We start from the raw sequence: 25,962 nt of genomic DNA, 5'->3' as shown, positions 1-25,962 counted from the left end.
CCCCCCCCCCCCCCCCCCCGCCTACTTGTGGCAATGCTCCAAAGTGCTTATTTATACTGTGAATTTCTTCATGGTGAGACAAATAAAGGTTTTCTGATTTGGGTTGCTCAAGGAAAAAGGATCTTTTCTGACCAGACCACATGACCACATTCCTTTGAGCAGACCAAAAGATTCCATGGCGTGCGCTTGTTCCTTCCTTCATTCAAGCATTCTCGAAGGTCGCCTTTCATATCATGCGCTTTCTGTTGACTCTTCAGGCTTCGAGTTGGAGGACGAGCACGATGTGGATACAAATTGGACCAATGTGCTAATAAATAGACTAGCGGAGTGCGCCCATGCAAGTTCTCTCTTGGAAGACTTCGCTCCTGAATAAAGACTCCGCTCCTGGACTTTCTTTCAGTGGGAGTGATGCTGTGTGGCTTTGATTTTGTCGACAGGTTTTTTTTTTCCCTCTCATTAGCATGCTATCGCGCCGTCGTTTGCTCCGCGATTGCTTCTGTGTCTTCCGGCGTCCGGGTCACAGCAGACGCCCAGCCATGAAGATGAAAGCCGCCGGTCTGCTTGCTCGGAGTAAATAACATCTTTTTTCATATTTCGAATAGCGATAACTCACGTTTGATGCCCAAGTGAGCATACGGATGTATAGACGGTGCACGTTTTTTGAGCTGAATCCGAAACGCCTCCCCAAAAACGGGCAAAAAGAGGAACGGCGGCGCCGCCGCCGACGGATGTATAGACGGTGCACGTTTTTTGAGCTGAATCCGAAACGCCTCCCCAAAAACGGGCAAAAAGAGGAACGGCGGCGCCGCCGCCGCGGTACCGGCGATGGCGCGCCAACTTATGCGATGGTGAAGTCTTTCTTGACCTCGGGGTCGATTTCTAAAACGGTTCTCTGACACCATCCGTGTCCGGAGTAGCCGAAGCCGAGGTTGCGTCGCCATACGCGAGCCACCGGGGAGCGCTGCAAATTGTCCTCAAATATTGATTTTGCTGCAGAGAGAGCGCGTAGGACGAAGGCGAAGAGATGCCATTCGCCCTCAAACCTCTGGGGGGGGGGGGGGGGTCAGGAAAGTGAGAGAAGAGCACAGACAGAGGAAGAGAAGCTACGGGCAGGAAACGGAGTCATTCCACGGTTAGGGCGGACGCATTCAGGTTTGGAAGCAAACAAACACAACTTGAACTTTTCGGGGGTTAAAACGGTCATTCAAGTTGAAGAAATGTCAATCAGAAATAGAGAACGATTCGAAGATATTTCCAAATCGATTTTTCAATCAAATTGTTCTTATTTATTGTATTTCACTAAATGAGCAAGCCAAACAGATTTATGGCAACAATGTTAGCACAACAAAGGAAGTTGCTTGTCCCCGCCCCCACCCAAAAAAAATTCACATTGACATTTTTTGTTCACTCAACTTTGTATTTTTTAACAGCGAAGGCAACAAACCTCGATAAATATTTGAGTTGGGCAATGGAACTGTTACGATTCTGTTCTGCTTTTTTTTTTAGCGGTGGGCGTTTCCTCCAGAGCTGCACCGGTTATATTTCAATTGTTCCTCACTTTACTCCTGATTTGTGTTGAATTCTCTTTTGTGGCTGCTCGCCTCCTTTTTGCATTTTGATAGGAAGTGCGTTTGGGGCGTGGCTCTAGTTTGGGTTTCGTATCTGTCGTGGTTTGGCGTCAAACTATTAACGCATATACAGTCCGTGCCTTTTGCGGACACTTTTGCTCCGACTGGTTTTCCCGTTTGTTTGGAAGGGTTTTTTTTTGTAACCGCTGTCATTTGTTGTAACTTATTTTTCGACAGGGGTCCATGTTTCTCGAGTTGTTGTTCAAAGTCTACAGTAAGAAATTGATTTGACGCTGAACGCTGTGCTGACTCACATGGTTGCCATAGATACCGTCCATTTGCATCGTTACAGCGCGGGCGACGCTTCCGACCACGCGGATGACCCCGACGCCAAGCCGACTCCAGAAAGTCCGCCTTCTTCCGTTTGCGAAGGCGCAGCTGTTGCTGAGAACGGCGGCTAACGTGGCAAAGCTGCGGTTGCTGCAAAGAAGGGGGGTTGAAAATATTCCGTGTCAGCGCTCCCGAGAGAAGCCGGGCGCTCCGCCGGCCCCTCGGTAATGAGAACGCGGCGCCGTCTTGCCACTCGCAGGCCCGCTTTCCTCCGAGCTCCCTCTGGCGCAGAGCTGAGACGAGCAGAGGAGAGGCGACGGGCACAAAGTGGGCTCTTGCAGATTTATCATGGCTCATAAAGCGGCGCGGCTGAAAGGCGAGAGTCTCATCCGGAGAGCGGCGGTCCCCGGGGGGGCCAAGCGGGAGACACCATGACCCGCCCCGCCTTCGCATCGGCACTTTTAGGGAGAGCCTCGCCATTGGACGCGAGGAACGACCATCCAGCCGGGGCATCTTCAGTGCAAAATTAACTCACTGCATTGTCAAAGTGGGAAGTGGGGGCTGTGGGGGGGTGGGTGGTGGCAAGCAAGGGACGAGGAAGAGGAGCAGGGAATGAAACGCGAGATAGCTTATTGGGTGCGTGCCGTTGTCCTCATTGCAGCGACGGCGACGGAGCCTTCCGGGAAAAGCCTGCAAAAGGGCTTCAACTGCAGCAATTATTTCAGCACATCTCACTGAAATATTGATGCGGAAAAGCTTTCCGGGGGGGGCGGAATCAGCGCAGGCGCAAAAACGCCTCCGGTTTCTCGTGAAGGTAGACCAAGTTGCTCGACGACGCGCCCGTCCAAACGTTTCCGGCCCATCTCGCGGATTCGCCTACCCGCAATGTCGGATGTTGGACGCCCAATTTTCCCGGTCTGAGAAACCTTCCGCCGGGTGATCGCCGGCAATAAACAAACGGCAGCCAAAAGGTTTCGACTCGTGCAAATACCAGACATGAATTTTTTAATATGCAGTTATGTTGCTACACTGGCAATTCCTAATGAGAACTGCAAATTGGCTCTGGCCAAACAGTCTTTTTGGCGGCGACTTGGCCCACGGGAGCCATCGCAGCCTAATTTGCTCGCTACGAGCCGCTATCTCTTGGCTGCGCTAGATGAGCTCTACGAGTTGACAAAAGGTCTGCAGGGGGGGGGCACCACGCGCGGCGTTGGCGCTGGCCTTCTCCGCCAACGCTCGGTTGAAAGACGCACTTTGAAACGCTCACTCAGTCTTCACAATTGAATTCGGCGCGTGAACATTCCAGTCACTTCTTGCAGTCCTCGTACACCCTGGGCAACCCCTATTGGCCGGCCACGGGTACAGCATGATAGCGCTTAAGTCCCCCCCCCCTGCCCACTCCCCTCCTTTATCGTAAATTGATACAAGTCGTCCACACGTTTCCTGTTGCTCCAGTGGGGTCTCTTGTTATCGTGTGACCTAAAGGCAGAAAAAGGAAACATTAGCCGAGGTTAGCGCAATTTAGCGCAATTTAGCGCGATTTAGCGCGAGAGCAACGATTGGTCAGAGACGTTGATGAGCTGTGCCGTCTCGCGGCGCAATCCTTATTAAAAGAGCCTTGCCGCGTTCTTGCAAGCGCTCAGCTCAGCCACCGTTGCGTACATCTTCGGCTAGCACACCGACGCCGCGTGGGAGTCTAGAGAGCCGCGCGGCGACAATCGCTAATGGCCGTGAAGGCATCGTTGAGGTTGCAAAGGGAGGTCGCGAGCCACAGGAGAAATGCCGGACAATAACGAGAGACGGAGAGGGCGAGAGCGAGAGCGGTGGCCTCCAAACGGTTGCCATGGAGTCCAACGTCTGGTTGCGGCAATCGTCGCCCGCATCCGGCGCAGAGTCTCACGAGCGGGAGTTGAGTGAGCCCAAATCCCCTCACAATTATAAATGAATGCCCGCCTATCGGCTCCCCTTCCCCCGCTCGGCCAAAACAGGCGGACGCAGGAAAGGGGAGAATTGTCCTACGGGTCCCGGAGTTGTCGTTCGGCCCGCGGTCATTAAATCCTGCGCCTGCGGTCGCCTGCGCTGCTCGTTCTTTCCTACTTAGCAACTTCATTACGAGGCTTAATTGTAAAAGCTCCGCGGAAGGCCCCGGTCATAAGGCGTTCTAATGAATGTGACAGATGTTGTGCTGTTGTGCCATCTCTTGAGAAATTACTCAAATGGCGCCGGCGCGCTTTCTTGGCCTCGCAAGTCTTTCTCCCGGCACGGGTGTAAATCAAGTGCGGCCGCTCTGCCGAGAGACTCGCTCGCGGCCCAAATTAACTCCCGCACGTCGGCACCTGGGAACTTTTTTTGTCGATTGGGCGTCGCATGTGGAATGTGGTCTGATGTTCGACTTTTGCGTTTCGGCGTTAATTGTCGAGGCCCCTTCGAAATAGGTTTTTGTGCAGGTTTGGGTTTTTTTCATTCAAGATGAGCGCTAATATGATGCGCCGGTCATGAAATTTTGAAGAGGCTCCGCTTACCAGACATGAATTCCGACGAGCTATTGCGCAAAGAAGGAAGCAAAAAAAAAAGACTATGTTGCGTTCAAGATCAAGGCCTGTCTGTGCCGCATCAAATGTTGGTCCAAGCCGAAAGGGCGTCCGTAATATATTTACAAAGTCTATTTTTGAAGGGATGTTTCGAGGTTAGATGAGGTTACTGGGTACCGATAGGTCTTGAAACTAAAATGATTTTGTAGGTGGCACCTTGCAACCCTGTGTTCAGCCAAACGCTCCGCAGGGAGCGCCGAGGAAGATTCAAACCTACGCCTCCCAGGTTAGTCCGATCAAAGACTCGACATTGATTTTCAGGTGTCCGCTGTGTATCGTTTTCATTTTCCATCACTATTGTTGACTTATATTGGACGTAGGCGGTCTGGTTTTTTTTTTTTCCCGGCGTGAAATGTGAAATAACGCTTTGAACAAAACACCTGCACCAAAATTCATGTCATGGGGGTTGCTAGAGCCCATCCCAGCTGTCTTCGGGCAAGTAGGCGGGGGACACCCTGAACCGGTTGTCAGCCAATCGTAAGGCACACAGACACGAACAACCATTTGCGCTCACACTCACGCCTTGGGACAATTTGGAGTGTTCAATCAGCCTGCCAAAAGCAAAGAAGTTAAAGCAGAATGAAGTTTTCCGTCTTCGACCAAGAAGCATCATACGTGTTTTACTTTGGTTAATAAAGTTTCCTGAATTTGTAAAGTAGAACGCTTTGATGTCTAAATAACAGTATCATCAGGTTTAATCGGACAGAGTGGTCTGAAAACATACAGATTGAGGAGGCGGGGGGAGTCCTTTCATAAAAATAAAAGAAAGAGGACCCGAGGTTGATCCTTGAGGAACACCTCTAGGCTGAAGTAATACGTCTGACTTATATCCTTTGAAAGAAACACCGCGTTGTGGGTGGAGGCATTTGCGAGACGTGCTGCGGTCACGTGATGTCACGCAGGGGTTTTGTCTTTCAAAGCTGTGTGCGTTAGGATCGTTTGGTCCTGCCAAACGGCGATCAATTCCGTTTACTCTACGCACAGTCACATCCTTACACTGACGGACAACAAGCAAAAGAGGGACAGGGAGGCAAGGGCGCACAAAATGCAAACCTGACACACACACAGACCCCCTCACCTTTGTGGTTTTGACTTTATTGCCGGTGCTGCAGGACCAGCCGGTCAAGTCGGGTAAGACTTTACAGTCTTCTCCAGCCATGCACGGCTGCATCTGGCACCACCACTTCTGGGCCACGATGGAGGCTGAAGAAGCCGACGCGGGGAAAAGCGGCAGACAAAGAAGACAGCAGTTTGAGATGGGGACGATTTTTAGACGCAACACTGCAAAAACATTTCACCATTCAAATAAGTACGTGCCGAGACCAGTTGAAGGCTTCCCCCGCGTCCTGCTGGAGGCTGGCAAAGGGTCTCCGGACCTCGTAAGGTGAAACGCTTGGGAGAATGGGCGGATGATTGAATGGGCTGACTTGAAAATATTTTGACTTTGGAGTGGGCCAATCTTCCGCGCAGCCTCTCCAATTGGGCCAGAATGCCTTTTGGCCCGTACCAGAAATAGGGTGCACATCGCTCCTACTCCGGCATCCCCTTCAGGGGCTCATTTTTGAGTCGTTTTGAAGATCCGATTCAGCTTCGGACGTGTGTGACTCCAAAACATATCGAGTGGAAAATGAGGTAGCGGGGAAATGAAGGATTTTTGTGGAGGACGGCTATTCCGCCAAGGAGCGCTCAAAAGTGAAGCTGAATATCCGTCGTGGAGTGTTCCGCTGGAAAATCGAGGCGAGGGAGCGCAGCGCCGAAATCAAAGAATCGCCAGCGAGACGAACGTTGGAAGCGGTCCGTTCTGATGCGCTTGTAAAAAGCAACGGCTGTGTAATGCGCTTGTTAACGTCTCCGTTATGCCGCCGATGATGGCGCTTTGAGTGTTATTAAGAGCTAATGGCCTGTGCGCGCTCGCCACTTCTCCCAGGCGGGAGAGCGGCGGGCGGGCGGGCGCGGTCGGCCAACCGCTGCCCCCTCAAGGCCCGGAAAAAAAAAACAACGGATGCCCTCCGGAGCTCGGCCTGCGGCATCCCGATTGGATCGGATCGGACGCCGGCGGCGCCGGATCGATTTTCAACGGCGGCTCATTCTGAGGGAAGGAACGGGGAACGTATAGAATGCGGTGGCCAAGTCAAACTCCCGATCGCGCTCTTGTCATGCGTCTGCATGATCCAAAAATCGATTTGTGGCCTTTGTTTTTGCTCAGCCGGTGAGGTCAAGTCTTCTTCGGTTGTTGTCTGTGACGTAACATTCGGGCCAAGATGTCATTTTGCAGCGTTGCCTCAACACGTGACATGTTTGTATCATGGCTTCGCGTCCCTGCGGCGCATCGTGACATTTTCGACTGTACGCGCCTGCGCCTGCGCCTGACTGACACCGTCGGGTCGTGGGGAAGATGGAACGGCCTCCGTCTCAACCGGGGGTGGAATACTTTGGCATTTCATCCATCATAGTCACTTTTTATTTTCTCCATTTAATCGATGAAAAAAAACATTTCATCGTTTTTGTGACTTTTCTTTCAAAAGGGCTTTGTTTTAGTTTGAGCTTTTTAAGAGAGAGACTATTTGTCGAAAAAAAAGTAAATTTGATTCTGCAACCACGGTTCGGTCTTCCTTCTTCTGTACGGACGCACGGCAACGTCACGGCAAATCATTTAAAAACGAAGCCCGAAAGCTCCCGTCTGATATTCATTGAAAAAGACCAAAACAAAGGACGTTTTCACGATCATTGTCGTCAGTCTGGGGTTTATTTGTTGTTTTCATTTGAATTGATGAATAAAAACGTTGCGAGTCATTTGGTTTCCGCTTCCTGAACCGGAATGACCCTCGTACGAAGCCACTTCAGGCCGAAGGCCGCGGCCGGTCACCCCTCGATCTCGCACCTTTGCTGAGTGGGAAGGGAACTCAAGTCGGGCGCCCCCAAGTGGCCCCAAGTGGCACCTAACGCTGAACGAGGAAAGGCGAGAATGCAAACGTGAGCCGTCATCAATTGCGGCTGCTCATTGAACTGTTTAGAATGGGACGGGGTCATTTCGAAGCGCCGTGACCTGGCGCGCTGTGTCAAAACATTCAACACGCGTCAATCAGCGACGTTGGGGATCGACACTCCCCCCTTTAGGAGGTGACACCACCCTTGAGGAGTTTCCATCTGGACTCCAGTTTAGGGCCGTGACGGACGGCGAAGCCGTTATCATTGTGATATTCATTCATTCATTCATTCATCTTCCAAGCCGCTTGATCCTCACTAGGGTCGCGGGGGGTGCTGGAGCCCATCCCAGCCGGCTTCGGGCAGTAGGCGGGGGACACCCTGAATCGGTTGCCAGCCAATCGCAGGGCACACATAGACGAACAACCATCCACGCTCACACTCACACCTAGGGACAATTTAGAGTGTTCAATCAGCCTGCCACGCATATTTTTGGAATGTGGGAGGAAACCGGATCACCCGGAGAAAACCCACGCAGGCCCGGGGAGAACATGCAAACTCCACACAGGGAGGCCGGAGCTGGAATCGAACCCGGTACCTCTGCACTGTGAAGCCCGCGTGCTAACCACTGGACTACCGGGCCGCCTCATTGTGATATGATGAGGGAAATCCAAAAGAGGTTTCTGCAGGTTGGCGGTTCGCTTAGTTTACGTCGCGGCCTCGTGCCGGGTGAGTTAATACCACTTTTAAAAAATGTTCAACGTGCCAAACGAGGGCACAGGAAACTTCTTTGCCGAGGGTGCAAATGTTGAACGGAGCTATTTATTCCTGGTGGGAGGGCCTCCACGAATGCCTCAAGGTTCTCCGAGTGAGGCCCGCAGCTGTTTTCGGCCACGGGGCCGCCGACAGCATCGCGCCTCCACCCGCTGATGGCGAGATGTCAATCACGGAGAGACATTTGCTTTGCGCCTGGCTCGGGAAAGCAAGCGTGTGGAATTTGCAAGCAGCCTTTCGGCGGCCCTTTTCATTGTCCCGTTTGTGACATCATGTGGACAAAGTGAGAAGTGCAGCCGCGTGCCTGGGGCCCCCACTGCCTGCCAGTGAAGACGGATTTATATTGATTTGTTCGGCTGGACGGGCGTCGCCATGACACTCCACCGTACCGGAAGCGAGGGTATTACGTTGCCGCCCCCCTCGGCGGGAGGTGGAACTGACGGAGGCAGACAAGAAGGCGCTTTTGCCTTGGGGATGGGGGGGGTGCGGCGGGAAATCCACTTTAATGGAGGGGGGAAACGAGCCTGCATTCGATTGGCCCCAAGTGCTTGATGTGAATGATGAAAAGCGAACAATTAGTCACTCGAGCGCGTGGAAGTGAGTCAAGGGTCAGACCGTTTGCTCTCGCTTCGAACGTCCACATGGAAAACGGAAGATGTCGTCGTGTGATTCATTTGCTCCGCAAGTTGAATGCGGCGGGGGCTTCCGTGACCCGGAAGCCTCATTATCGCAAGACGGAAACACACAACGAGAATCCTTTCATTCCTTCAAAACAGCCATTGAAATAGTTTGCGCGTCTTCGGCGGATGGATGAGGACCGGCGCAAGGCAAAACACGAGGGCGCAGACTGCCTGAGTGTTTGCCCATGAATACTTTACAAAGGGACTCTGCACGCAACGGGCCTACACGGGCTCATGTGTGTGTGTGTGTGTGTGTGTGTGTGTGTGTCGTCGATAGGGTCGATGCTGGTGTTGAAAAGAAAGACGACACACACGCGCACGGCCAAACAACACGCCTCCGCGGTACACGAGACGAGCAGCCAATTTCAAAGTCTCCGGCAAATCGTAAGTGGACCGCACAGTGATCCCGCGTGACCTAGTTGGAGATGGCTCGACTTTATCATTTAGTAACCAGATGTGCATGACAAGAATTCGCACGGGTGGAGTGAAACCCGACAAGAAACAGATGACACAGCGACACCCAAGCACTCCCATGCAGGAGGAAAGTGAAAAAATAAAATAAAATAAATACATGACCGGCGGCCCGGTATTCCAGTGGTTAGCACGTCGGCTTCACAGTGCAGAGGTACCGGGTTCGATTCCAGCTCCGGCCTCCCTGTGTGGAGTTTGCATGTTCTCCCCGGGGCCACCGTGGGTTTTCTCCGGGTGCTCCGGTTTCCTCCCACATTCCAAAAATATGCGTGGCAGGCTGATGGAACACTCTAAATTGTCCCTAGGTGTGAGTGTGAGTGCGGATGGTTGTTCGTCTCTGTGTGCCCTGCGATTGGCTGGCAACCGATTCAGGGTGTCCCCCGCCTACTGCCCGTAGACGGCTGGGATGGGCTCCAGCACCCCCCGCGACCCTAGTGAGGATCAAGCGGTACTGAAGATGAATGGAATGAATACATGACCGAGAGGAGATCGGATGTACCACAAGCGTACTTGTTGTGAACAGACAAATATGCTCTCAATTATTTCCTGTTTTACTTTGAAGGGTCTGTTCCAACGTCCGGTTTGTCCATGATATGCTGCTGTGTGTGTTATACTTGGCTACTGACCAATTCTAATAAAGCAAGAGACTGTCACGCAGACGCAGATTTTCCCTCCGTTTATCCAGCCGCCGTCAGGGGGGGGGGGGCACGCGGGTATACTGCATAAGTAAGCCGCTGACAACAGTACTTGTCATCGATCGGGACGAGTTTTCGGAGACATCGACCGATTTGGGGTGGGGGGCGGGGCTTATATGTACTGTAGGTGTGTGTGGCCTTCCTGGTCACCGGCGTTTGTCCAAAGGCGGACGAGGATTTACGCTCGGCCAAAACAGAAGAAGTTGTGATCAGGTGTTTGCGTTTGTTGCTGACCTTCCACACACGAGGGACGAGCTGCGGTGGTGCCGGCGACTTGGCCTGGGAAGCAGGAACACTTGACGGTTTGGGAGCGCTCCTCGATCTTCTTCTTATTGCAGCAGCGATGGACAGCCACGACCTCGCATGTCCCCTGCTTCACCTGGTAGGAGACTGGACGCGGGCACGTCGAGAGAGACGGACTGACATTAGCTACCCCAGATATAGTCGTTCTTGTTTCACTTTTGCTTCCGGTCGATTCGCGAAGCGGCGCGACTCACAGCCAACAAAAAAAGCATCTTTTTTTTTTCTTCTGTCGTCAGGTCTACCGACGACAGCAGAAAAATCATCTCTTTCACATCCTGCCACCTGAAAAGACGCTTCTATTTGTTGTTTTTGTTTTAATGTCTTGCCAACTCGTCCCGCACAGCATCTTCTGAACTCTGGAGCCACCCCGTGGCAGCTAAAAGAACTACAGTTGGAGCGTGAAGCCAACACAAGTCCCCGATCCGCCGTGTGTGCCTTTTTGGAGAAGATGGTCTCATCTCTCCTGGCCAATATTTCGTCTGGGCTGTCAGTGTTTTTTGTCTCATCACATGATGAAGGCCATTCCACAATTGAGGAATTGAGGCTCATCGGCAAGCATGAAAACGGAAAAGTGGCAAGACAGCGGCCCTCGAAGAAAAGGATCTAAGAGCCCTGATCTGAGGCCTTCGGTGACGTAATCAGCCAAAGCTCCCCCCCGCCTCCTCCACCCCCAAAATGAGCATTTATCGATTCAAGATAAATGCCCAAAAAAAGAGCCGAAATGTTTTAATTTTTTTTTTTTAGGCTGAAATCACTTTGCGTTGGAGTTCTAATATTTGCAGCCAACAAGCTCGCGTCAATCCTCTCCAAACGACGCGACAGCCAGTCGGAGAGGAAATTGGACAATTTCACGCGCTTGATTCGGCGTGGCCGCCAAGCGCCGTGCACATCCGCCTCACAGGTCTGAGGTTGGCTCCTTCTCAAGGTCGCCCCGCCCTGCCCGTCCGCGTCTTTTTATTTGTTGTAGTTTCTTTTTAGCTCTTCCCGTGTTGGGTTTTGGGCTTCTGACATGAGTGTCTGTCAACCATCTTTGGGAACTGCGGACCCTGCGACCCACAAATAAACCCGACTTGACGTTCTGTCAGCGGACCGGATATTCTCAACCTGGCGCAGTATTTGCGAAAAGGACTCGGACGCCAGGCCTACCTGTCGATCCTCGATGGTCGCGGTCGCCGGCGGCCACGGGGCCAACGCACAGCATGGCCAAGGCCACCAGGTAGGCCAACCGCAAAGGCCACACCGACAGTTCCATCCTGCGAGGAGGGACGGGCAAAAGCCATGGAGGAGGAAGAGAGGAGGGGAACAGGGCACGAGGCCACATTACAACTTGGACACTGAAGGCCAAACATCACGGCAAACACGACATTGTTCTGGGAAGAAATAGCAACAACGCGAGGGGGGAATCAGCAGATGTCAAAAAGTGAAAAGGGGGAATCTCTTTTACGACCGTTTCCTTAGCCCAGGGGTGTCCAAACTTTTTGCCTAGGGGGCCAGATTTTATGTGGTAAAATGTCGGCCGACCTTGGCTGACATTCTTTACATTGAACAACAATATTGTTCAACAAATTTTAGTAAGCCAGTCTGTTTCACATTTCCATTTTTATTTTAATTTCAACAATCTTAAGAATTTATTTTGCTTCATTTGAAACAGGAATTTGAAATATGACATATCAGTCAATATAAACACGGAGTGATGTCTTGTTAACTCGTCAGTGATGCCCTCTAGTGTCTAAATGCTATTACTCATTTAGTGAATGCTATTACTCATTTAGCCACTAGAGGGAAGCAGTACTCTATGAAACATCACTCGCCAGTCTACGAGACCTCAGTCAATGCAACATGTGTTCCATTGCGCCCAACCTGCGGGCCAGACGGCACTGATTTTATGACGGGGGGCCAAGGGCCGGATGAAATTCGACCGCGGGCCGGATTTGGCCCGCGGGCCGGACTTTGGACATGCCTGCCTTAGCCTGATCTCACATTTGCTGCTTTTTTCATGCATCGATAATCAGTCAAATGGTCGCAATTAGCATGTTCTCCATCCCTTCCCGACTGCGACCTTTGCCATTTACCTGCTTGCCTCGTTAAGAAGACGGGGCCATCGCCGTTTACGTTCACACTTTGGCCCGCCCTCTTCTTCTTCCTCTTCCTGCTTCTCGCCCCTGCAAGAAGCAAGCCACACAGACAGCAGGTCAAAGAGAGGCCCTTGGGTTCCCGGGTAACCTCCAATGGCCTCGCATGAAGGTGCACACAGCTCTCATTCACATTTGCACATTCCACACACACACATACGGTGGCTACGGTACACACACAAACCCATGGATGGTGATGGATGTGCGCTTCTTGACATTTTTCATCAAAACGGAGGCTCCTGACCCCAAAAAAATAGACTCGTCATCATGCAAGGGGCCCCAAAACCACAGATGGCGACGGTGATGATGATGAAACACTCTCATCACTCAAACATTTGGACATGCTGCGCGCGCACACACGCACGTTTACACACATCCTGCTCGCAAGGTCAACACGAACAGAGAAACAGTCATCAACGGGAGCGATTTTCCATAAATCCGAGGGTGAATTTGCAATCCGTCCTTTGAAGTGTGTGTCAGCACACTTCTCGTTCCAAAGCGACTAACTCCGCCTACGGAGTAAAAAACAACAGATCTGCATTCCTAAGGAAATGTCTTCCCCTCTCTCATCCTTCAGTATTCATCCCGGGCCGTTCCGATTTCGCTCTGCCTTCTGTAAATGCAAAGCGGCCGGCTTCGAACCCGCTCGGGAGCGGTCGGTGTCGTGCTACTGCCCTCTAGCGGCAAACCAATCGAACAGCCTGATACTGTGAGCTGGCGCTGGTGGTCCCTCCTTGTAAGATGACCGATAGATGGGTAGAATTGGTCTGATGGTCATCTTTTTTTTTTTTAAATTGGTTTCAGGTCACATTTTTTGGTTTGTAAATATTGTAAGATCACTCGGCGGTACGCCCCGCGTGTTTCAGACACTTCAGCTTGATCTGGAGCAGCACATCACATATACAGAAAGTCGCTCGACAACAAAATCCCCCCCTTGAAAGCCATTTCCAAACTTCACACTGCAAGTCAGGCGTTTCAACGTAAACGAGGAGGGGCGACTCGCACAGGTGGAGGGGAGGGGGGGGGGCTGCTTTTCCAACAGCGCTTTGACCAAAAGGCTTCCGAGGCTCATCCTTGGGCCGTCCGTGACCTCTTTGGGGTCACGTGGCAGCCGGATCCAATCTCAGATGGAGTGGATCAACAACCACACACATCCTCGATTTCTATCCGAAAGGTAACTCCAAGTCTTCAACGAACGCGTGTTTTATGAATGAATGAAAAAAATTAAAAAAAAATTTTAAAGCCCACGCAAGCGCAGGGAGAACACGCCAACAACGTGACCGGGATTTCAACCCGGAACCTCAGAACGTGGAGGCAGATGTGCTGACCGCTCTCCAAGGCATTCTCTTTTTCCGGCTCGTGTAATTTAAATCCATTTGTAGTCCGCGTGCACTCTGGCTGGCAGACGCAGAAGAGAAGCGACACCGCAAGCTGTGTGTTTGCGCGTTGGTGTCGAAAGTATCCTTGTCCAAACTATCAACAAGAGGAAAGTGACACAGCGTCACCGAGTGCATACAAAGTGTCACTGACAGTGGTTCAATATTGATGCGCGACACCGCGGGAGGGAGATGAGCGGGAGGAATTGTGACAGCATCGTCGTCGAGCGGGGGAGAGCAAAGATGAGAGCATGGAAGCAGAAGAGATGAGAATAACAGGCTGGAGATGTTTTTTAAATGAATAAAATGAAATGGAAAAATGCTGATATCCGCATTCAAAAATGAACGGCTTCGTTTTCCCAGAGCCCCTTCCAGCCACGCTTTTGCAATGACGTCGGTAACGCGTTCGAAATGTCTAAGAATGGAAATCAGCTCACAGGAAACCAAAATGTACATGATGAAGTTGTAGCTCCGCCCACGACCTTTTGAGTGCAGCAGTGACGGACGTTTGACAACATTTGAATGGGGCGAGCGCCCAAATCATGCCGAATTGCCAAAGTGAAGTACTGGATACGAGACGTAGACCGTGGCGAGTGGAGAGAGTTCACATAACGGATTTTTTTAAGTTGGGATACTTGTTCCTCCAGAGTCTGTGAAATTAAATGTGGAGTTCTTCAAGGCTCAATTTTAGGCACCTTTTGTTTTTGTCTTTCGCTCGGTTCGAGCAATTCCTTCATGTTCTTTTTGGCCAGGACCCGTCTGATGCTCTTTGCGTTGAGAGCAAGAGCGGCGTCAAGGCGAAACAACCAACCGTCACCAGTCGCACCTCTTCTGATGCAAAAGTTTCACACGGCGTGGCAATTGATTCGGCAAACGGCGGCGGGCCCAACACCCGAAATGCATAAATATGCAGAAGGCGATGCAGAAACCAAGAAGCAGCTTTTTCATTGAAAGTGCCACCAAAGAAGCGAGCAAATATTGTTGTAGCTCACCATACTGTTGGCATCTCATGGTCAGACCTCCAATTTATTGCACAAGAGGAAAAAAAATAAGGGGGTCAAATATTCGTCTGGCAGATGACAGATTTTTTTTTTTTTTCTGACACTCGCAAGTTTCAATCCGGTCTCAGAGCTTGTCGCCTTGAGCGAGACATTCCACATTCTTGGCTAACACGCATGTGACCTCTTCATTTGTCATTGATTGGCCAACGTGCTACAGTTGTCCTTGAATATCATGGCGGGTTTGGAAAAAAAAAATACAACTTTGCTCACAAAACTCATTTGCTTTTGCCGGTCGCCTCAGCGTGCGTCTCGCATTGGTTGTGACAAGTGAATTCATTTGTCTGGGGCTCCCCCGAGCATGACACCGCTAACTCCCTCTCAAGAACACCACGGTAAGAATAGTTCGGCAATGTTCAGTCCTGGTCTTTGTCATTTCCTTTTGAGGTTTGTTATGGAAATGTGGCGAGTTGAAATGAGCTTGTTGGTCTGGATTACTTTGAGTTCTGGAGGAAAGTCACTCGTTTTACTTTTTATTGATTTTTTTATTTTGGTCGAGTCTGCAGTTTTAAATTTTATGGGGGTTTTTTCCATTTGTGTATTTTTTCCACAAGCAAGATTTAATTAAAAGACATTGGTAAGTCTTGCGTAGTTGAAACTCAGCAAAAATATTCTTCCATTTTAAGCAAGACGCTTCCACTCAATCGCAGAGAAGTTACCGAAATGAGATTGGAACTTGAAGGCACTCTTGATTTTATTGTCCTGTGTGCGCACACACACACACACACACACACACACACACACACACACACACACACACACACACACTTCCAGCCAAGTCGCACTTTTGAAACGCGTCAAAACAACAGGAAGTGGCTTGCCCTCATCTTCCATGTGAATAGAAATCATTTTGACGTTGTGGCCTCGCATGTCTTTTTTTTTTCTTCCCCTGCAATGGGGTCACGTCAGTGTTGCCGTTACCTTGAAAAGTCATCCTGATCAGAAGAGACATTGGCAAAGTCAACAAGTCCCGAAGCTGAAGGCCACGGCCCGTCTGGATGACAGAAACCACGGAGCCCAGTCACACCCAAACGGTCCCGATTCGGTTATGTGGGAAAAACACACGCAGCTCAGCATCCTCCCGCTGGAAGGCGTTCGCCGTTTTTGGTGCACGCGCATTCATCCCTGGCGCCAAAAGCGAACCATTTCAAGAAGACGTTCAGAAATAAAAACAGGGGTTGGGGAGCCTCGTGCCCCCCATCTGACTGTCAATGAGAATGGCCCGATCCTCTCCCTCCTCCTCACCCATCCGCCCCTCACCTCCAGCACCTTCCCCACTTTGGGACGCCGCTCTCCGTGGAGTAGGTCTCGCTCTCAACACAGTACAAATTGCAGAGGGCTGTGGAGCGGCAGGACGGGGCAAAGAATGGGAGGAGGAGGGGGGGGTACTCACCATTAAACCACGATTACGAACGCGCATTGAGAGCCAGAGAAAGAAAGAACGAGCGATAGTAGCGTGCATTTTTTTTTCACCCAGAGGAATGCGACGGTTCCATTCTGGAACCCCCCCCCCCCCCCCCCCACTCTCCCGCACTTCTGCATCCTTCGCAGAGTCTCCATCCGCAAGCAGCCCATCTTGGTCGAGCCCACTCCGCGGCCCCCGCCACTCAATCAGTGCTCGGCAGGGGTCGAGTGTTGCGTGAAAGTGCACACCCGCGTACAAAGCCGCGTTCAACTCGAGCCATCTCGCCGGCGCGCTTTTACGCGCGGACGGCCCACAAAAATCGGCGCAAAATAAGTAAAGCCCACCGTTTCATCATTTAAGAACGTTGGAGTGAATATTCAAAGTGAAAATCATCCAAAGCAACCACAATAAAAAAATAAAATATAATAATATACAAATATAATCTTACCCCAATTTACAGAGTGGATATCGGCAAAGTGCCGCTCGTCGGGGAGCGCGCGTCCTCTCGAAGGTCCGGCGTGTCTCGCTCACAATCCTTTCTGCGTCGTCCCCGCCGCGGGTCGGAACGGCAAGGCGCTCCAAATGCGCTCAAGTCGCCAAGCGCCATCTCCACATCGCATCGAGCTGCCTTGAAAGTCACGCAAAAAAGGAATGCGGACCGGAAGCGCGAATGCGAGCGGGAGCGCGTCTTGAGTCCTCGGACGAGTTTGCTCGGCTCACCTGGCGACCGCCTCGCGCAACCTGCCGAGAGGAGTGACGGCACTACGGTGGCGCCGCAATGGCGATTAGTCAACACCCCCCCCCCCCCTCCTCCCTCTTCGCTCCACCCTGGCACGCCGGGATCGATTGGTCGCGAGAAGTGAGACGCGTCCTCGGTCCTTCCCATTCAGAGGACGCGCAACAGTGCCCGCCCAGCGAACCCCCACCTCTCTTTTTGCCCCCCGATGTCACGGAGCCCCCACGAAGCTTGAAGTTGGCGCTTAGAAGGGGGAGGGGGCGACAATTCAGTCCTCTAAATGTGGAAAAAGCAAGAGAGCGCTTGACGCCTCTTTTTACCGAACGGTTGAGATTCGTCTATGGCAGGCATGTCCAGCTTCGGGCCTGGGGGGGCGGGCACCTTCCCGCCGGCTTCGCGGCTGCAACGCACCTGATTCAGATGATCAGCTCACCGGCGAGCTCCGAAGCACGTGAGAACGATCCTGATGATTTGATTCAGGTGCGTTGCTCCTTGGAGAGCTGGAAAACAAGGCAGGACGTAAGGCCCGCGAGGACCGACTTTGGACCCCCCCCCCCCCCCCCCCTCCTGGTCTATGCATTCCAACGTCGTGATTCGAAGGAGAGTTTCGTGCGGCGGGACAATAGTTGTCAAACTTTTGAACTCCAAGCATTGCACATCAAAATGGCGACCAAAAAGTAACACTTCTCGATGCCGCCACGGAAGAAGAAACCCATTTGCACCCTTTCAGATTAAAAAAAGGCTCTTTTTGGATGCTGAAGCCCCCTGCCCCCCCCCCCCCCCCCGCCCCCACACCCCACCACTATCAGGAATAGAGCCTCATTCCTACACTTGCCATCATCACCCAATTTTCACCCCGAGGGAGTGGCAGGTTAACTGTTATTGACTGGAGGAATTAGCCCCCCCTCCCCCTTCCACCACCACACACCAACTCCATCGATATTCCTTCATTAATCACCCTCAAATTCTTCCTTTTTCATCTTGGAAGTCTGAAACGGCAATCGATCCAATCTTGTGGGTTCACAATCCATTCCAATTCATTTTCAGGTGTTTCGTAGAAGATCTTGACGCCATCCGAACAGACGACAGCAAATGTGAAAATCCTTCTGGGGACCCACCCGTGAACTCGGTGTGACCTCAGAAGGGCAAAAGCGGTCGGCACCCATGACTTTGGTTCAATCAGGATCCGGAAACGCTAACGCGTAGCTCGAATTCTCCAGAGCAGAGAGTGGAGATAGCTGCAGGAAGTGCAGGTTGGAACCAAGACAAAGTTGGCGCGGTTGAGTGCATACAACGCGATGAGGGGTTCTTCATTTGTCACGAGGGGGGGGGGGGGGCACTGGCAGTCACCCGCGCCGGGCCACAAATGGCGTCCATCCGTGGAGAAGACGTCGATGCGGCCCAAAGTTCAACGCGCAGGGTTTGGACTTTTGACTCATTTGTGGGGTTGTACTGCCACCATGTGGCTGTATGCAGCCATGAGCGCTGAGGAGGGTTTTTTTTTTCAAGTCATGCAGATTTATGATGATGACGGGGAGAAAAAAAAAACCCGAACTCGTGCCCTTTCTTTTCCCTTGAACTGACACTCACTAAAATCATGAAAGGGATGCCCGGCATCAGCAAAAACGCTCCGGAAAGAACGTTCAAACGCTTGTTTGCCCTCCCAAGGTCAGACTTGAAAAAGAGCGTCGCTTTCATGAGGACGGAGTCCATTCGTCGATGCCTCCGACGACAACACCAGACACGAGAAGGCGCTTTGATTTGTATATTTTTTGAAAAGATTGCAGATTGGCCCCGACAACTTGAGTCCAACACACAGTTGCAGGTTAGCGATGCTCATTTGATCAAACGGGGATACGACGGTCAGTTAAGACGCCGATATCATCGGCGCGGGCGATGGCATTGGCCGTTTTTCGCGACTTGCCGAAAAAGTCACCTACTCGCTGTTTCTGCGCTCGGGCCGGTGGAGAGAACAGAACTGCTTTTGGCGCCATCCGCTGGCAACCGGGTGCCAAGCAACAACCAAGCGAGGCGCTGCGGGCGAATGGCGGCGGGTCCGCTTGACTGAGAAGAAGCCGAGAAGCTCTGACACCTGGCCTGTCGCGGGAGAATTCCGATTGACAGACGACGACGACAGGAAGCTCGATTCGAGGTGAAACGAATCAAAAGCACCCGCAGGGCCACATCTTGCGGGACGCCGGCGCGGCTGCTCGTTCGCCAACTTTCTCGGCGCGGAACCAGGAAGCGTTTGCGTTGTTTGTCACTCGGCACGACTGATGACGGGAGTCTACGGGCCGCGGTGAATTCCGCCCTCAACCTCACCAAGAATTCATTCATTCATCTTCCGAGCCGCTTGATCCTCACTAGGGTCGCGGGGGGGTGCTGGAGCCTATCCCAGCTGTCTTCGGGCAGTAGGCGGGGGACACCCTGAATCGGTTGCCAGCCAATCGCAGGGCACACAGAGACGAACAACCATCCTCACTCACACTCACACCTAGGGACAATTTAGAGCGTCCAATCAGCCTGCCACGCATGTTTTTGGAATGTGGGAGGAAACCGGAGCACCCGGAGAAAACCCACGCAGACCCGGGGAGAACATGCAAACTCCACACAGGGAGGCCGGAGCCAGAATCGAACCCGGTACCTCTGCACTGTGAAGCCGACGTGCTAACCACTGGGCTACCGGGCCGCCAAGAATGTTGGCTTTTTTTTTTCTTTTTGGGGGGTGTCCTCCGCCACTCTAGAGTTCATCGCGCAGGCTCCAACGCCGCCATTTGGGATGCCGCGTGACGTGAAGCACCGCCTCCAGCACCAGGCGCACAAATTCCTCCACGTCAAAGGAGTAGTTGGTGAACTTGGGATGGTCTCCGAGAGTCGGGTGGTGACCCTGGGGGGGGGGGGGGGGGGGGGGGGCGGGTCGAGACCCAAAGGATGGTTTCCATGACGACGACAAGCGGGATCAATACGGCCTTGGCGGGAACGGCGTTCCCTTACCTTGTCCTGGGGGAACACTTTGTCCTCTCTCTGCCAAGTCATGTAGCGAACGCCCCGCAGCCGCGCCAAATCTCGATAGCAACCCTCATCCCGGCAATTATACCTGGGGGGGCGCAATGGTACTTTTCACTCCTCCTTGCAAAATATTGCAACTCTTGCTGAATCGGGAGCTCGCAGGCCCGCGTCTCCTCCTTCTCGCCACTTACAGCTCCAAGACCACAGCCCAGTCGGGTAGGAAGAGGAGATGCGTCAGCCCCGCCCCGTGAATTCCGATGAAGACGTCCGAGTTGTGGGTGATCCTCAGTTGCTCCGCGAACGAAACCTGCCTGCAGGGAGTCACAGGAAGTCGGCAAAAACGCCGTCAGCACTCGCTTCCCGCGGAGAGAGAGAAAATGGCTGACGCGATGACGCGACTTTGCGCCAAGCTCGACATGCTCCCGAGGCCCGCTGGCTCATTTCCGCAGTGCCCGACAAAGCGCGCTCACTCACTTGTACTTGTAGTCGAGCACGCTGACCTCCAGCCGCGGCACCGTTTTTAGGGCGTTTACCAGCTGCGACAGAAAATGAAAAAATCGCGTCACCTCACCGCCGGATTTGTCGAACGCGCTTGGCTTTGGAGTCGGCCGAGCCTCTGCCGAGCCTCTTGACTGCTACTCTCAGTCACGGCCATTTAATTTCAGACCAGAAGTCAGCCATTTTGTTTTTTTTCTTCTTCACTTGGCTCCTGCTCAGGGGCCACGTCATCTCGATTCAATTGCGAGCCGGGGGCCAGCGCTGGAGAGACTTTCTTGGCGCGGTCGGCAAATGCCTTGGTGGCAAAAAGAAAGCCAACGCGAGCTTTTGCGTCTCTGGAGCCCGAGCGCCATGTTGAGTTTGGGCGAGTTTGGCGAGGCGAGCAAAGGAACAAGTGCCTCAAATAAGCAGAGAAGGAAGAGAAGGCGGAAGGAGCCGGACTCACCTCATTCTGGTTGATTATTCTTCGGTATTCTGTACTGCGTGCCAGCAAGGTAACGCGAACGCGTCCCGCCTATTTAAAAAAAAAAAAACAACAAGAAATGTGAAGCGAAAAACAAAATGGCTCCCTGGAAGATAGTTGCCGAGGTTTCTACTCCAAATGTAAATTTGAAACATGTTATTTTGCGGCGGCCCGGTAAGTCCAGTGGTTAGCACGCGGGCTTCACAGTGCAGAGGTACCGGGTTCGATTCCAGCTCCGGCCTCCCTGTGTGGAGTTTGCATGTTCTCCCCGGGCCTGCGTGGGTTTTCTCCGGGTGCTCCGGTTTCCTCCCACATTCCAAAAACATGCGTGGCAGGCTGATTGGACGCTCTAAATTGTCCCTAGGTGTGAGTGTGAGTGCGAATGGTTGTTCGTCTCTGTGTGCCCTGCGATTGGCTGGCAACCGATTCAGGGTGTCCCCCGCCTACTGCCCGAAGACAGCTGGGATAGGCTCCAGCACCCCCCGCGACCCTAATGAGGATCAAGCGGCTCGGAAGATGAATGAATGAATGAATGAATGTTATTTTGCCGTCATTCAGAAGGAGAGTGGGTGGGCCGCGCGGGCTTCTTACCGCGGCTCGGCGCCGCAGCACGTTGAGACGATGGAGGACGTGCTGGGAGAAGGCCCGAAACATCCCTTGGCTGGAGCAACGGGAGACCTGCCGTCAAATACGGCGCCGTCAATGACATCCGCTTTTGCTCCTGCCGCCGCGACGGACAGGCCGCTGTTCGTAAGCCCAAAAGGGAAGTCGGAATTCGCACAAACGGGGGGGGGCATTTGTCGGTCGACTTACGAGCGGTGTGTTGTAAAAGAGACCGTATCTCATTCTCGGGAGAAGGGAGAAGAAGGCGTCTTTGAAGCAGACCTAGCAAAGCATCAAAGTATTTTTTTTCAAATACTCAAAATGTTCAGAGGCATCTGTGCTATCCATACATATATAGTTTTTATTAGTTCTTTGGGATTTTTTTATTCTTTATTTTTTGCAAAAGGAAAAAAAAATGGCGTCTGGAGGTCCCAACCAAGCCCGACTAACAATCCCGAGCGGACGTGTTCATGTAAAATGCGTCGGTTTGAAGCCTCCTGCAAAAAGGCAAACTCATTTGCGATCCTCTGGCGCCACCTAAAAGTTGCACAGTTGGAATGACCTCAACCCAACAATGTGGCATGCATACGTCTGTCCAAGCGAGAACAAAGCGATTGACGTAAAAATCGCGTGAAATGCATGTTGACACATTAGGTTTACGATGCATTCAAAAATATGAATTGTAATGGGTCTCTATGGTGCAAAATATGTAAATTGTCAAGATTATGGATCAAAACCTTTTTTATTATTGCTGCAATGCCTGAGAATTATCAGCCGGTGACTTCATGAAATTTAGGCCATTTTAGAACCCCCCCCATACGTTTCAGCTCTCTCGTGTTTTTCCGAATGCCTTTGATTCAAAGACATCATTTTACATTAATCGCAAGCGGTGGACTACGAGGGTTAAGAGTTGGAAAAAAAACACGACTTCAGATTTTTTTTTTTTTTTAATCCGCAGAAGTCAAGTTCATTCGTTTTTGAAACGCAAATGAAGTGGGCAGGCGGCCCGGTAGCCCAGTGGTTAGCACGTGGGCTTTACAGCGCAGAGGTGCCGGGTTCGATTCCAGCTCCGGCCTCCCTGTGTGGAGTTTGCATGTTCTCCCCGGGCCTGCGTGGCTTTTCTCCGGGTGCTCCGGTTTCCTCCCACATTCCAAAAACATGCATGGCAGGCTGATTGGACGCTCTAAATTGTCCCTAGGTGTGAGTGTGAGCGTGGATGGTTGTTCGTCTCTGTGTGCCCTGCGATTGGCTGGCAACCGATTCAGGGTGTCCCCCGCCTACTGCCCGAAGACAGCTGGGATAGGCTCCAGCACCCCCCGCGACCCTAGTGAGGATCAAGCGGCTCGGAAGATGAATGAATGAATGAATGAAGTGGGCAGACTTTTGCCTGATCGATCAAAATACACGAAAGTAAAAAAATTGTTGTCGGGACCGGACGAGCTTTTTGACGGGCGACGTTTGACTTACTCTCTTGGAATCGTAGGTCTTGAGGTGAACGACATCCCATTGCGAGAAGGCCTTCCATGTTTCACCGAACAAATCTCCGTATTCGTGAAAACTCTGTTGATTGCACAGAAGGAAAAGGACACCTTGGAAGTGAGCGATCGTGCAAAATGTCTTTTGTTGTTGCGGAGGCGGGTACCCACTGTGTCCCACATGATGATGTTGATGTCAGAGCTGAAGGAGTTGTTGACGTGCTGGGAGATGTAGAGGTTGACAAAGTCACAGAAATGATGGTACATGTTCACCCCTGGCGAAAAGAGACGCAGAGGATTTTTTTTTTTTTTGGGGCCACGTGACCGACAAAAACAGGAACGCTCGACGGCAACGACGCAAGACCGCGTCCGCAGCTGGAAGCCAGAGGGCGCCGTTGAGATCGACAAATGAGGAAAGCGCTCGTCAACATTCCATTTGGCTTCAATGAGCGGCAGGACGAGGCCTGCGACCGACAGCCGGTGGTCTCAAAAGTCTTACCGGCATCCAGTTTCATGAAGACGGTGGGTTTTTCGATGACCACGTCACAGGATTTGGAGCGAAAGGGATGAAAGTCCAGCTCGGTGTAGCTTTGCAGCTCGGCATACCTGTGGAAAAAGCATTACGAGTGACCAGCGCGTTCCGAGATGGCCTTCGTTTGCGGCGGCGCGCGCGAGGCCCCGGCCGGCGGCGGACGACACGCTCTGCGACAAGCGGCGCTTCGGAGAGAAGAAGCTGGCGGTGGTCCCGCGTGACTCTCTCACCAAGACTGCAAGGGGCTTTTGTGCTGTCCCGCCGCAGCCAGCGCTCGCTCGTTGAGTCGGCAGTGACCGCCGATCTCACCTTTCTGAATGAAGTCCTCCTGGTACCTGCGGCATAAATGTGCGCCAGATTGGCGGTCAGTAGATTGTCTCCGCCATGAAAAAAAAATCATCATCATCATAATGACCTTTCATGACCTCTGCGCGGTTTCCGCAAGTCCAGGTAAAGGCCGGTTGCTTGACAGAATCTTGCATGGCTCGTGCATCTCAAAGAAGAGTCCCCCTGGACAAATGACACTATTTTTTCTTTCTTCTTTGCATCTCAAACGTACGTGTTGATCCAGTCGAGGGCCCTCGGGTGAAAAAACTTTTTTTTTGTTGCGCAACATATGCGACAAATGCGCAAGACTTACAGGCTTGATGGCCTCGCAAAGCGTTTGGAGCTCGGAGCGACGTTCCTTGACGTAGCCAAAATCGGCCTGCTTCCAGAAAAGATCCCGGGCCGCCTCCACGGAATCCACCCTGTGAGTAAACGCGCCGCAAATCCGGATTACGCTCCGCAAAAGCCGCCGCGCCATCCGCTCTCTCCCGGGGAAAGGCAATTGCGCCAACGGTGATCGGAAATGAGCCTTACCATCCGGAGTCCGGCTGGTCGCAATCGGGGTAGCTGAAGCGGTTCTCTGGATGGCAGTTCTTCTCATAACCCCAACAGGAAGACAAATTCAGCAGGGCAAAATGCTGTTGAAAGAGTCGGTAAGGTCGGGGGCGGGGTGGGGGGGGGGGGTATATATAACTAGGATGTAAAATGGGAAGCGGGCGTTTGCGTTTGCATGCCGGAGGTCTCTTACGTGAAAGGGGCAGAGGGGGTCAAGCCTGCACTGCTCGGCGATCTCCTTGTTGTTGTACAAGAAGTAGGGGATGTGCTCCGGCGGCACGGAAATGCTGCTGTAGTTGAATCCGGCGGCGGGCGGCGGCTGGCGGTCGCGGTTCTCGCTGGCGAGTGCAGCCGCCGCCGCCGCCGCCGAGAGCAGCGCGGCGACAATCACGCGGGGGCGCATGTGGGCTGCTGAAACCTGAAGGCCAAAAAAAGAGAAGCAAAGCCACCGTTGCTGAGGCGCAGGACCTTCACACGGCAACGGAGCGATAGGCGGGCACGTTAGTTGCGCGGAAACGACAGTCCGAGCAGAGCCGAGCGCCGCATCAGGAAACAGCCCGCCGCTGCAGGAAATACTGGCCGGCTCTTTCCGACTTTTCTTTGGGAGTTGGCGACGGGAGTTTGTACGGTGAAGTCCTTTGCTCTCCGTCTACGCTTACTGGGAGGAAAGGCTTCAAGTTGACAAATCCAAAATATTGGGGGGGGGGGGGCTGATCCAATAGTTGTCGCGGCATAAGTGAGCCGAAGTATAAAAAAAAAAGTTTCCGACTGTTTTGTGACGTCAAGAAATGGGAGGGAAACATCTCAGGGAGTTCAACTCTTGGGTTGACTCTTTTCATATTTTCAGAGATTGAAATGGGCACAAGTAGGGATGCGCACACAATTTTTGGGTCGTGATTAGTTCTTTTTTTGGGGGGGGACATCTTTTTCTGTATGTCTATGTGGAGGAAAAGGCCTGCTGTCCATGAAATGGGGCTGTCGAGGTTCTGTTTGTTTGTTCTCTGTGTGTCATCATCATCATCATCATTAGCTGCCTACTTAAGCGTCGTGAGCCCCCCCCTCCCCCCATATTAACCGTTGTGTAGACTGTCACCACCGCCGACCTGCCGCCTTAATAATAACTTGGCGACAGTAAAGCACTTGTAAATATGGCAGGTCGGTCAGTATTAGCACATTTTGGTACCACCGCGCGGTTCGTATTGCAATGTGGATCCATAAACAGAGCGGCTAACGTAGCCGTCTGGGACTTGCTATATTGCGTCTTTACACCTGTCGCGGAGATTCTCCGATCTAGAAACTGATTCACAACATAACAGTAGTTAGTACACATGCCCCAGAGCATCTTTTTTGTCGCCCCTTTATCCTTAGTAGCCGCTGGTGCGCTGTAGCAAACGTTGTCGAACTTTGTGCTAACATTCGCTAGCGATTACATTTGACTTTGCGATGCGTTAGCAAG

General features: G+C 52.2%; 2 protein-coding genes across 2 annotated transcripts in view; both read right to left on the bottom strand.

Annotated features, from left to right (window-relative positions):
* Positions 1-25,962, bottom strand: part of eogt (EGF domain-specific O-linked N-acetylglucosamine (GlcNAc) transferase) — a 93,308-nt gene that overhangs the window by 67,025 nt on the left and 321 nt on the right. Inside the window, 16 exon segments of the mRNA XM_052076463.1 lie at positions 19,631-19,931; positions 20,039-20,141; positions 20,245-20,364; positions 20,528-20,589; positions 20,997-21,065; positions 21,606-21,692; positions 21,828-21,899; positions 23,085-23,177; positions 23,264-23,367; positions 23,592-23,698; positions 23,855-23,959; positions 24,040-24,134; positions 24,265-24,373; positions 24,486-24,589; positions 24,700-24,927; positions 24,930-24,960. Coding sequence (XP_051932423.1) covers positions 19,785-19,931; positions 20,039-20,141; positions 20,245-20,364; positions 20,528-20,589; positions 20,997-21,065; positions 21,606-21,692; positions 21,828-21,899; positions 23,085-23,177; positions 23,264-23,367; positions 23,592-23,698; positions 23,855-23,959; positions 24,040-24,134; positions 24,265-24,373; positions 24,486-24,589; positions 24,700-24,927; positions 24,930-24,960 — 1,636 coding nt within the window. The 3' untranslated portion in view covers positions 19,631-19,784.
* tafa4b (TAFA chemokine like family member 4b) lies at positions 1,391-11,589 on the bottom strand. The gene is made up of 4 exons (XM_052076479.1): positions 11,484-11,589; positions 10,269-10,424; positions 5,568-5,692; positions 1,391-3,377 (listed from the first exon to the last, which is right to left on the bottom strand). Exons 1-4 carry the CDS (start codon positions 11,587-11,589, stop codon positions 3,366-3,368), a joined length of 399 nt encoding a protein of 132 aa, XP_051932439.1. The 3' UTR covers positions 1,391-3,365.

The sequence above is a fragment of the Hippocampus zosterae genome, chromosome 9 (assembly GCF_025434085.1).
Source record: "Hippocampus zosterae strain Florida chromosome 9, ASM2543408v3, whole genome shotgun sequence".
Classification (NCBI taxonomy): domain Eukaryota; kingdom Metazoa; phylum Chordata; class Actinopteri; order Syngnathiformes; family Syngnathidae; genus Hippocampus; species Hippocampus zosterae.
This window is presented reverse-complemented; position numbering and strand designations above follow the sequence as displayed.